Below are 12,324 nucleotides of genomic sequence, written 5' to 3'. Positions count from 1 at the left end.
ATATATTAACTGGGTTTACTGCTAGAATAAGAAATGTTTGTGTTCAATTACTCTTTGAACACTGGTTTGTATAAATCACAATTACATTCCTCGCTTTACAGAACAGCACATTTTTATTTAAATTATAATTAGGCGTCAAACTGTGAATTAAATTGATGATATTGTTTCTGCGTTAGCGTTAACAAAAATAACGAAATTGTTTAATAACTGTCTTGAAAAACCCTATCAGACAGCAAACTGCATTAGGCAAACAATGTTTGAAAGTTGCTAATGAATAGAGATTTAATATGACGCATAACAAAACACTGAAAATACTCTTGATTAGACACATAGCATGCCACATTTTTAGGGAAAATATCCTTCCTCTATTTGTGTATTTCTGTGTCACACACAGACATATTGAGTGAGTTAACCTTCCACCACCCAGACACACTGATGACTTATGCCAAACAGAACTGGAGCTTGACAAATATGATGATGAACCCCGGCAGCAGGCGAAATTTAGCTATCATTACCAGTTAGTAAAACCCTAAAAGGTCAGGACTTGAAATGAGACCAGAGGTATTACTCTCGTGTGTGTGTGTGTGTGTGTGTGTGTGTGTGTGTGTGTGTGTGTGTGTGTGTGTGTGTGTGTGTGTGTGTGTGTGTGTGTGTGTGTGTGTGTGTGTGTGTGTGTGTGTGTGTGTGTGTGTGTGTGTGTGTGTGTGTGTGTGTGTGTGTGTGTGTGTGTCTAGATGAGACATTTGTGTCCTCTGCAAAAAGGCCAGGCAACGACATGTGAGAAGCAAGGTTCAAAGCCGCAGCAGATGATAGGTGTGTGTGTGTGTGTGTGTGTGTGTGTGTGTGTGTGTGTGTGTGTGTGTGTGTGTGTGTGTGTGTGTGTGTGTGTGTGTGTGTGTGTGTGTGTGTGTGTGTGTGTGTGTGTGTGTGTGTGTGTGTGTGTGTGTGTGTGTGTGTGTGTGTGTGTGTGTGTGTGTGTGTGTGTGTGTGTGTGTTGGCGAGGGAGAATATGCCACCCAACCTCAGACAGCACAGAGACATTCATTACAGTGGTGACTGCTAATCCATATGTTTGTACTGCGAGCGGTTCCCCATCACTCAATTGAGTTTCTCCAGCAAGGTCTGGCTCTGCCTCTGAATGGGAGCTGTCAGCAGAGGAGGTGAAATGTGAGGGGGTGAATTTTAGCGCATTTTGTTTGTCGATTTCTACCAGCTCGCACTGACAGCCAAGGTGCTTCCAAATGTCAGCTCGCTACTGCGGTATCAATATGATTAGCTTACCCGCGCTACATCTCTTCCTCTAATGTTATTCAAATCAATAGCAGACAGTCCTTGTCCCTCCCTGCTATCCTGACAGCCTTTGCTCAATTTCTATATGTAAAAAGAGAGTGGAGCATTCTTTTAGAAATGCTGTTAACTGACAAACATTTCCCACACACTTCTCAATGTTGGATTCTTTTAGGGAGGGCTATTATCAGAGTGCCTTTGACTGATTGAAATGGGTTTAGCGTCTCATTTTGGACACAGAGTAGGTGGAGGAAATTGTTAAGGACTGTTTTTCCAAACAATATTTTGGTCATGAAAGCATCCACAGAGCCTAGCAGCAAGAAACAAGACCAATCAGCGGGCTGTGCTGAGTGTTTAGATAATGATGTTACTCATCGCCCCTAGTTACTTGCAGACCTTGTGAACAACAATAAAATGAGATGTTGGAGTAATCAAATATAGCATGATTGTCCGTCTGCATGGCCTATATTTGACTCAGAAGTAGTTTGGGACATTTTTGCCCAACGTTTAAAAACAGGCCCCTTATTATTCCTGTTATAAATCCAGAGACAAACTCCAGTGAAAGCCAGCAATGAGTGACTTTCAACACTGGTGCGGGAGGGATCATGTAAATGTTTGAGTGAAGAAGAGGTCAAGTCCTTCTTTTGTTCCAGTCTAATGCCAATTGATCCTTAGCAAAGAGAGGGAACAAACTGAAATATGTGTTGGAGGTCAGTTGGTCATTTTTATAGATACACAGAGCGAGTGAAGCAAAGCCACTCAATGGCGGTGTGTGGAGGATCTGTGGCCTCATTCACAGTGAAATGAGTCCTGTCACACATGGACCAGGTGGCCGGACCTGCTGTCCCTCCGCGACAGCCGAGAAAACGGCTTTCAGATACATCTCCCTCCACAATGCTGGGCCCAATCATCGCAAATACGCCAAAAGCATACATGACAAAGAGCTGCAAGCCACCCAGCAATTAGCTAATTGAAAATGATCACAGGCCGGTGAAAGACAAAGTGGGCTTTTCAATACCCTTTTGACACACATGGCTGCACATGCACATTCTCAATTGCAATTTTTTTTTGCAGATACAGGAGCTAACTCTGAGTCTTCAGTTTTTAATTAGACGGTGGACAAAGCCTTTGATCTGACCTCTCTGATGCTCCCTCCTTGTTAATCAGTGTGATCTACAAGCCTTTCAGGCTCATGCTGGATGTTAGCCTGACAGTGTGCCCTCTCTCTTGCTCTGCCAGGTGAAGTGTGACCAGTACTGGCCGTCGCGAGGAACAGAGACCTATGGAATGATCCAGGTCACCATGCTGGACACCGTGGAGCTGGCTACTTACAGCGTCCGCACTTTCGCCCTCTACAAGGTACAAAATCTGATTTTCATTTGCACCTAACCATATAGAGAGACATGCTTATTAAGGACGTGTTTCCCAGCAGGTAACTGCACTACCTCATTACTGGGGTCACATTTTAAAAATGTAATTTCTTATTTTTCTGAATACAGATAAAGGCTATTACCACTGGAATCATTTCTTCACTGCAGTAATTGGTTTCTAACATCCGAGATTGCTCTCTTGTTCTCTAAAAGACCGTCAAATATTTCAGTTTTTCTCTTTGATTCATATACTTTAGTGCCATGATGATGTGACCGATGTGTCCTTTATTTCTCCTCTTGCCGTTCTCTTTCCATTACTTTTTTAATTTCGAACATTATTATAATTCCTAATTAAATGCAAGTCTCCAACTGGAGCGGCTTCTATCAGGAATGGTGACGCTGCCAAGAAACCGTTTTCCGATAAACTGAAACCGAGTTCAATTCCAAAATGATACATTTTATCTGCACCTTCACTGGAAGGATGGTCACAGCCATGAAGCAGAGCACATTATGTGCTGCTATCAAAGTAATGAGTTAACTCGAGACATTTGCTCAAAATGGCTTCATTTCTGATTAAATCCCTCATGCTTTTCAGTTCTCAACTGCAGAATTGTGACTACCTCTAAAACAGTGTGACCTTAACTTGTTAAAAGCATGATTTTCCATTACCCGTTTACAAAAACAAAAAAAAGCCAATAACAATTTATTTGTTAACCCACTCAGCGCACAAAAACACCTTTCTTATTCTCTGTCTCCTCCGATTCTCCTGCAGAACGGCTCCAGTGAGAAGAGAGAGCTGAGACAGTTCCAGTTCATGGCCTGGCCGGACCACGGGGTGCCCGAGTACCCCACTCCCATCCTGGCCTTCCTACGGCGGGTAAAGGCCTGCAATCCTCCAGATGCAGGCCCCATGGTGGTCCACTGCAGGTGGGTGCAGACTGCAACAAGCTCAGTATGCGTGCAAACAGCAAATGAACTGCCAATTATCACCACATGTATATATATTGTGCACGGCTTGTTTGCTTCATGGACTTAAAAGGATTAAAGACAGGGTTGTGTCCTCAAAATATCCGTGCCAACTCAGCGTAAAGGGCAACACATGCAGGTGTTGAAATCCTGCTTTTGGGTTCAACACTTTTTTCCTTCCCCATGAATTTGGCTCAATATGTTGTTGTTGTCTATGTTCCAGCCTGTCCTTAAGCCATTACATGCACACACTTTGTGCACAATCTGGAGCAACAATTTAATTATAGTCCAGCTCTCATGCTAGAGGGTGTAAATCAACTCATCTTGATTGCAAAATTAGCAGTTTTCAGCTGTCGAGCAGAGAGAACGGGTCTCAGAATACATACCTTACATACTGTAACTTATTCTTAATGCAGCTTGAATCGATTTTTCGATCTGCATATATTTGTTATGCATTTAGATAAGTATTGATACAAATATGTAACCTCATTAAATGTGAAGTTGCATTTTGATACAAACATTCCACAACAAGGATATACACAGCAAATGAGAAGGTTAGAGAAATGTAGTTCTTAAAATAAAGCAGACACCTTTGGAGACAAACCGTTTTTATCTTAGACGATATAGGATTTAATTACTGTTGTGATTAAATCTTTTACAAGTGTTTTTCTGGTTGACCTTTCAACACTGATAACTTTGTGTTAAGTTGTGTTCTCTCTTTCCATGTTACCACTGTGTTAGTGAGAGTCTGTGAAACATAAAGTTATTGACCCTCCTCTCTCTCTCTCTCTCTCTGCATCAGTGCGGGGGTGGGCAGGACTGGCTGCTTCATCGTGATCGATGCCATGCTGGAGCGCATGAAGCTCGAGAAGTCTGTGGACATCTACGGACATGTGACGTGCATGCGTGCCCAGAGGAACTACATGGTCCAGACCGAGGACCAGTACATCTTTATCCACGAGGCTCTGCTGGAGGCCGCCACCTGCGGAAACACGGAGGTCCCCGCACGCAACCTGTACGCACACATCCAGAAACTCACCCAGCCCCCGCCCGGCGAGACGGTCACTGCCATGGAGCTGGAGTTCAAGGTGACTGATCAGCACGCACCTCAGACTATTATGTTTTAGGTTTTATGTCATTACTTTGACTTTGTAGAAACTTTACATTTTAACCGGTGCTGTAAGTGACTCATGCAGATTGTAATGAAGCTATTAAGTTAAGAGAAGACATTTCAGAACAGCTTTCTTTACTTTATAGTGCACTGGATAGTTTTCAGGAATCACATTGCAACACAGTGCAGGAAGTGAGTTTTGTCAACAAAACAAATATTCTCAATCTGTTCTGATCTGGAAGCACTAGACTGTGCTCACACTTACTTTGTCCAAAGTCATGAAAATGGCCTCAGACTGCAGTAGCTCTGACCTTCTGTCTAGGGTGTCGCTGTTGTGCCGGTATTTAAGCATGTTTGAAGTCATTCATTTAGCAAATAAGGCCAGTGCACGTTGACATTGGTGCTGAGGCATCTCAGCAGCTACAGTAGCATCGTTAAATACCAACACACATGTTTTAGGGACAAATGGACCGGAACAAACACACATAAACACACAAACACATCAATACGCCTACATGTGGAGAATTACAAAATGACTGACACTGGCACATACACACAGCTGGTGTTCAAGGTGACTCGCAGTCACACGCACACCTTCTGTCAATAGCCATCGACTGTGATGTTATTACACACTTTCCTCCCTGCGCCGCTCAGCCATTAGCCCTCTTATGAGCATGATCCATTCTGTTTGAAGTGATAATAGCATCTACACTCCTGCCAACAGCGGAGAATGAAAGAGTGAGAGAATGATTGCGGCGTATTTGGGGGCCACAGCCTCAACACACACACAGTGTGGCCACAACACAAACACAAATTCAGCCATGACTGTCCATACACAGTCCTGTGCTGTCCATCTGCGCTCTGTCTGCTGCCAGCACTGAGCTAGTCCCGCCCACAGTCCTCCAGGTTCTGGGGCTCTATGAGAGACAACTTCTCGACACTTCATTATACCTACAAGCAGCATTTCTTATTCACCTTGAGATGAATCTTTTAGTCTAAATAGAGACTTGACAGGGAAGCCTTTCAGACTTCCTTGGTTGTTTACTGCAGGTCACAGGTCACTCACTGTTATCCTCCATATCTCTCCCTCTGGTTTATTCCCTCCATTTATTAAACAGAGATTGGCCAACTCCAAAGCCCACACGTCACGCTTCATCAGCGCCAACTTGCCCTGCAACAAGTTCAAGAACCGCCTGGTCAACATCATGCCTTTTGAGTCCACGCGCGTCTGCCTGCAGCCCATCCGTGGCGTCGAGGGCTCCGACTACATCAACGCCAGCTGCATCGACGGCTACAGGTCAGCAAACGCCTTCATCTTCAACATTTGATGCTAATGAGTGAGGTTAAAGTTCGGACTTTGAGCTTTTAAAAGTCCAGGGCGCCTTCTTTTCTTTATTTATCTCATAAACGCATCCCATGAAAAGACTAAAGCCAACAATGCATAAACACATTTCTCAATACTTCAAACTTTAATACCCAAACTACACCACATGTGGCTCTTATACCAAAGCCAATTTGTTCTTACTAAAGATGTCAATCTTAAAAAACAGTTCAATTGTACAGTCTTAGGGCTTGGAATTAGCAAATGTTACCAATAGGGGCAATACTAGGCAATACGTCAATTTATTGCTGATTTGATGATGACATGAGGAATAGCTAGACAACATACAGTACACCAGGGATGGGCAACTTTGATGGTGGTGGGGGCCACATAATTGATGTACTGGCCACCAGGGGGCCGCAGATTCACTTGGAACAAACACACACACACATTCCATGTGTTGTATGTAATTATTAACAAATATACTAAGTCTGACATCTTCATTGACATTTCACAATCTTTCAGGGAACATCCTCTGATAAGCTCACTAAACAAATATCAGTTCACAGAAATGTTATTTAATTTTTACAAGTGGCATGTTTGTATTGCACAGGATATTAAACAGTGGAATAAAACTATTTTAAACTATTGGAAAGCACGGAAAATGTGTGTGTATTGAGATGAACCATTAAGGTGACATACACATGAAGTCATGAACACTAACCCAGACATTAGTTGTCTAACTTGAACCTAAGACACTTGTAGCCTGTCTCTGCATTCCCCTTATTCCACAATAAGGGGAATGTCAACACAGACACCTGTCAGCCCGCACTCTGCTGTTCCTCAGCGCCGGTATTTGAAATCATGTACGCAGCTCGCGACGTAGCTAGGAGTCTAGTGGACGGTATCAGTACTACAAGTAAAACAATTAAAGATATTTTTTCTTTTTTTTTAAATGAATTACGTTGTTTATAAATTAATCTGAGGGCCGCAAAAAGAGGAGGCGGGGCCATCCCTGACATACGCCTATCCTTTAAGGGTGTTTCAGTTTATTCACACCTAATTTTAGTGAAAAGGGAATTTAAGATAAGATTTGTACCTTATTTCTGTACATACTGTAGTTCTCTAATTTAAGAACAAGGGAGCAGGACAGTTGTCCTAAGCTTGCATACGAAGCACAATCTTTTCATGGCTCTACAGTAAAATAATATATTACTCATAGTCACTTGAAACAGATAATTAGGATTCCTGTAACTTTTTCAAATGGCTTTCTGTCTCTAAAATAAGGCTATAAACCACACGATTGCTCTGACATAAAGGTAAACATCCTTAAAATACATTTGAGTCTGAACTTTAACTTAGCAGTACTTGTCTTGTTTTAAATCCGATGTCCTGGAGTACAAAGCCAGCACAACATGAATTGCATCAGTGTCATAGTATCTCGGGCACGGCACTGGATGTGTCTGCAGTTGTTTTCTAGGCATCATAGATTGTTACAGGTGTGGAAAACACCTCGGGGATTCGCAGTGGACAGGATGAAAATGTATGGGAGGGGACTGACGATGAGTCCGCAGTGGGCAGTATCCAGTTGCAAGAATTACTCTGTCAATATGGCTCTCGTCCGCTGAGCCACTACCGCTTCCATATCCAAGCTACTGCGTGTCCTTGTGTGCTCTGTGGGTCCAAACTGCTTCCTAGAGGGGGGGAGATGGAAAGGCAGAGAGAAAGACAGAGACAGAAAGAGGCTGACTCTTCTGTGGTTGAAGTTTACTGCGGGGGGATGGATTTAGCCCGCCTGAAATGCCATTCAGTCAATATGGGGTTCTGCTTAGTACCAGGCAATGACAGAGACAACACCCCCCACCCGACTCCCCCCTCTCCCTCCAGTCCTGCTGGTAATGAGACGGTGCTCCGCAGAGGCAGACCCTCTATTGTTGCTGTGTAAATAGCATAATTGCAGGAAGAGAGTAGTGTAATGAAGTGTGTTTTCCAAACCCCTCCCTTCTGTTTCTCCTCCTCCATGTTCTCTCTTTTTTCTTCTCTATCTCTATCTCACACTGTTCCCCTCCTTAATCTGTCTCGCACCTCTTTCAGCACCCTTCCTCCTCCCACCCTCTTCTCTCAATGGTCATCTTAATTTTCCGTCCAAACATCACGGCAGACACTGACATATCCGGGTGGGGACCTGTTGTGTGCACCGACGGCACCGTGTGATTAAGCCACTTTGAAATGCTCGGGCATAAATAAAAACTAAACAGGGGCCTCCAGTGTCCTTCACCCCGGCGTCTTCAAGAAAAGCCAATAATATGCTAAGCTAATGAGAGGCGAAGCATTGATTCCAGCCATGCGCCCGGGATACGCTCCGATGCAGGCTGGAGCTTTAGCATTGTAATGAGGTTGAAATGAAACGCTATGTCCTGGAGCTCTGCAGTCATGTGGGAAGAGAGCTGTGTGGCAGCGCTCATCAGGACTCAGGCAGAGAAGTCACTATTGTGTGATGCGCTTAGAATTGTTTTTGTGTTGGCTAGGGGCTGCATTACCGGGAGGTTAGAGGGGTCCGCCCTGACAATTTGAAATGGAGCATTCATCGCCTTGTTGGCTTTGTTTTCCTTACTCTGCCTCTCTCCTCCTCTCCTCTCCTCCTCCTCTCCTCTCCTCTCCTCTCCTCCTCTCCTCGTCTCCTCCTCTCCTCTCCTCTCCTCGTCTCCTCCTCTCCTCTCCTCCTCCTCTCCTCTCCTCTCCTCTCCTCTCCTCTTCCTCTCGTCTCGTCTCCTCCTCTCCTCTCCTCCTCCTCTCGTCTCCTCCTCTCCTCTCCTCCCCCTCTTCTCTCCTCGTCTCCTCCTCTCCTCTCCTCCTCCTCTCCTCTCCTCTTCCTCTGCTTCTCCTCTCCTGTCCTCCGCTCCTCTCCTCCTCCTCTCGTCTCCTCTCCTCCTCTCGTCTCCTCTCCTCCTCTCCTCTCTCGATTCCTCTCCGCTCCTCTCCTCCTCTCTCCTCTCCTCTCCTCCTCTCCTCCTCTCCTCCTCTCCTCCGCTCCTCTCCTCTCTCCATTCCTCCTCCTCTTGTCTCCTCCTCTCTCCTCTCCTCTCCTCCTCTCCTCCTCTCCTCCGCTCCTCTCCTCTCTCCATTCCTCCTCCTCTTGTCTCCTCCTCTCCTCCTCTCATCCGCTCCTCTCTCCATTCCTCTCTCCTGTCCTCCTCCTCTTCTCTCCTCCTCTCCTCCTCTCCTCTCCTCAGCAGTCAGTTTTCTCTGTACTCAGACGACCAGCTGGAGAAAGCAGTGCTCCCTCCTTTCCTCTCCTCACATGTTCCCCTTCTTCTTCTTCTTCCTCTGCTCTCTTTACTTCTCTTTCCCCGTTCTCATGTTTTTCATTTGATTCCCATCTCTATTGCCTTCCCCTCTTCGCACGCCGTCTCCTCTCCTCTCAATCAATCTGTTGTTTCTTTATTTGTGCGAGCGAGGCCGAGAGCATATTCTAATCTCCCGGTTCCACATTAGAGTCTTGCCTGCAGCAGCTTCATTAGTTGTTCAGCCGTAGCTCAGTGTGTGGCTGCGTGCGTGCGTGCTTGCGTGCGTGTAGCAGCGTGTCTGAAGATACATGCGAAACTACCGCATGCTTGATATGCTCCACCTGAATGAGACATGTGCTGCAAACATGTGAGCGTGTGTGCGTGCAGCACGGCTCTGTGTGTCGGAGCGATGCTGCCACCTGCTGGCTGCCAGAGAGACTGCTCAGCTGAAGAGAAGTCACGTAGGACACCAGCACTGCTCTGTGGATGAGCTCATCTCTAGTTTGTGAGCATATCAAGCACACTCTCTCTTTCTGAGCTGCCGTACGGAGAGGAAGGGGGAAGATGTAGACTAGGATCTATACGGGCTTTAATAGACCAATGATGGTGCTATACGCCGAAGATGATTTCTCTGTTCATGGAGGATATTGTCATGTTGGCATTAGGGTATATTTTAACAGAGGACAATGAACCGTGCATACTTACGCAAACAATCGGCAGTTTAATTTGTTCTTAGCAGCACAGGGGGTTTGAATCCCTTTCCTATAATGATGGCACTGTAGGTGCCTCGTACATAACCACTCAAGAGTCCCCTGAGTTGTTGGTGTGTCTTGTAGGGCTGCTCAAAAAAATCATAATCTCGATTATTTGGGTCAATAATTGTAATTGTGATTATTAAATGCAATTATTCATTGACTTTGAAAACATCCATTTATTGGAGAAAAAAATGTGAACAGTGTGTTTTTAACAGTTGATTACCCTGAACTTTAAGTATAATTCAACTGAAAAACCAACAATTTTTTTTTTAATAATAATAAAATAATCGTTTTATTTCGATTACGTTGTTTTCGTAATCGTTGCAAGCCATAATCGTAATCACGATTAAAATAGGATTAATTGAGCACCCCTAGTGTCTTGTGGAGTAACCGATACTTCTCTTCCCCGTCCTTTGAATTTAACTTGAGAATAATTCATGTCTGAAGTAGGGATGCCAGCGATTATTCGAATATTCGTTACAGTCTCCATAATCGAAAATTATTATACGAAAAATAATCGATTATTATTCGCCAGGGCTGTCCGATTTTCGATTTTGATCATGGTCAGTTTCTGGCATCCCTAGTCTGAAGGTATTTCAACACTTTATTAGACTCTAGTTTTGTTGCAAGTCTCATATCTTGTCTGCTATTAACAGCTGTACTCCTTAATCATTAGATCTGGCATTGGCTTTGTTATGTACATTTTAACACCGGTTGTAAAATAACCATAAATGTCTTAATGCTGTGTTTAACCTCTGCCTGTTCTATGTGCGGTTATGTCCACAGACAGCAGAAGGCCTACCTGGCCACCCAGGGCCCCCTGGCAGAGACCACCGAGGACTTCTGGAGGATGCTGTGGGAGCACAACTCCACCATCGTGGTCATGCTCACCAAGCTACGGGAGATGGGACGGGTAATGCTCTAACACAGACTGAACAGAAATGCATGCAGCACCTGTAAGGCCAGCGGACCATTTCAGGGAACGATAATAATGTTTATACGCTCGGTTGGCTCAGCTCAGCTACTGCGCCACACGGCTCAAATATTAATCCATTCCAACCCTGAACAGCAACTTTGGTTGAGAGTTAACTTCATTATCAACATGAGTGGAATACATCTGGGTTCAAGCTAGCATGACTACAGCAAACATGGTGAAAAATGGAATCGTATTTTTTTACATTTCCTTTTTTTTATGATTACGGAGCGATTCGGAAACCACTAAAACAGCATTTCAACACCCTCTCATTAATTATCACAGTTTAGGAACTAAAGCTCTCATGCACATCATCGCTGTGGTTAAGAGCACAAACCAATGAATCAGACAATATTTCAAAACCACAGATGAATCTCTTTTTTATTTATTTTTTTGTAAGCAGAGCCTTTCTCTTGATTCAAAATGACTAATAACCTACAGAACACTGTACTAAAAATACCCTGCACGAAGCATTCATTATGTAAAAGCATATTTTTTCCTGTGCGTTGGAAAAAGAGATTCTTCAAATATAAGTGCTCAATATTTTGCCTTCCTTTTCTTTTGTAGGAGAAGTGCCATCAGTACTGGCCAGCGGAGCGCTCAGCCAGGTACCAGTACTTTGTGGTGGACCCCATGGCCGAGTACAACATGCCCCAGTACATCCTCAGGGAGTTCAAAGTCACAGATGCCAGGGTATGTTGTGTCCAAATCTCTGGGTTTGCCCGTGTGTGTATTTTATTCTTGTGAGGCTTGGTGTTTCCGAGGAGGAGTGATTGGCATTTTAACACAATGCAACCATCCAACTGAAATCCATCTTAATGTTAGGTCGCTAAAAATGCTCACAGTCGCGTGTTAACTGTTAAGCATTATACCGACTGTGATTCAAGGTGGAGATGATCAGAACGCATCGCATGTTATTTCTCCTGACATGCTAACATCAAGCACCATCAAACAGGTTTACCCCGATTTAGTGACAGTATGCCTGCTCTATGGAGTGTGTGTGTGTGTGTGTGTGTGTGTGTGTGTGTGTGTGTGTGTGTGTGTGTGTGTGTGTGTGTGTGTGTGTGTGTGTGTGTGTGTGTGTGTGTGTGTGTGTGTGTGTGTGTGTGTGTGTGTGTGTGTGTGTGTGTGTGTGTGTGTGTGTGTGTGTGTGTGTGTGTGTGTGTGTGTGTGTTTCGAGATCACTGTGAAAATACATGAAAAGCATAGCCTTCAATCCCCGAGGGCCAGTACTGCAACTCCCTGTGATGCAGT

The 12,324-nt window shown here is 44.4% G+C and overlaps 1 protein-coding gene across 25 annotated transcripts in view; it reads left to right on the top strand.

Moving 5' to 3' along the window:
* LOC307020878 (receptor-type tyrosine-protein phosphatase F) overlaps nt 1-12,324 on the top strand; it is a 169,299-nt gene that overhangs the window by 152,235 nt on the left and 4,740 nt on the right. For all 25 annotated transcript variants that reach the window (XM_079652549.1, XM_079652544.1, XM_079652555.1 and 22 more), the window contains 6 exons: nt 2,527-2,646; nt 3,430-3,584; nt 4,426-4,711; nt 5,853-6,031; nt 10,884-11,010; nt 11,638-11,763. In XM_079652549.1, coding sequence (XP_079508675.1) covers nt 2,527-2,646; nt 3,430-3,584; nt 4,426-4,711; nt 5,853-6,031; nt 10,884-11,010; nt 11,638-11,763 — 993 coding nt within the window. The remainder of the gene's footprint in view (nt 1-2,526; nt 2,647-3,429; nt 3,585-4,425; nt 4,712-5,852; nt 6,032-10,883; nt 11,011-11,637; nt 11,764-12,324) is intronic.

Source organism: Notothenia rossii, assembly GCF_949606895.1.
Source record: "Notothenia rossii genome assembly, chromosome: 9".
NCBI lineage: Eukaryota > Metazoa > Chordata > Actinopteri > Perciformes > Nototheniidae > Notothenia > Notothenia rossii.
This window is presented reverse-complemented; position numbering and strand designations above follow the sequence as displayed.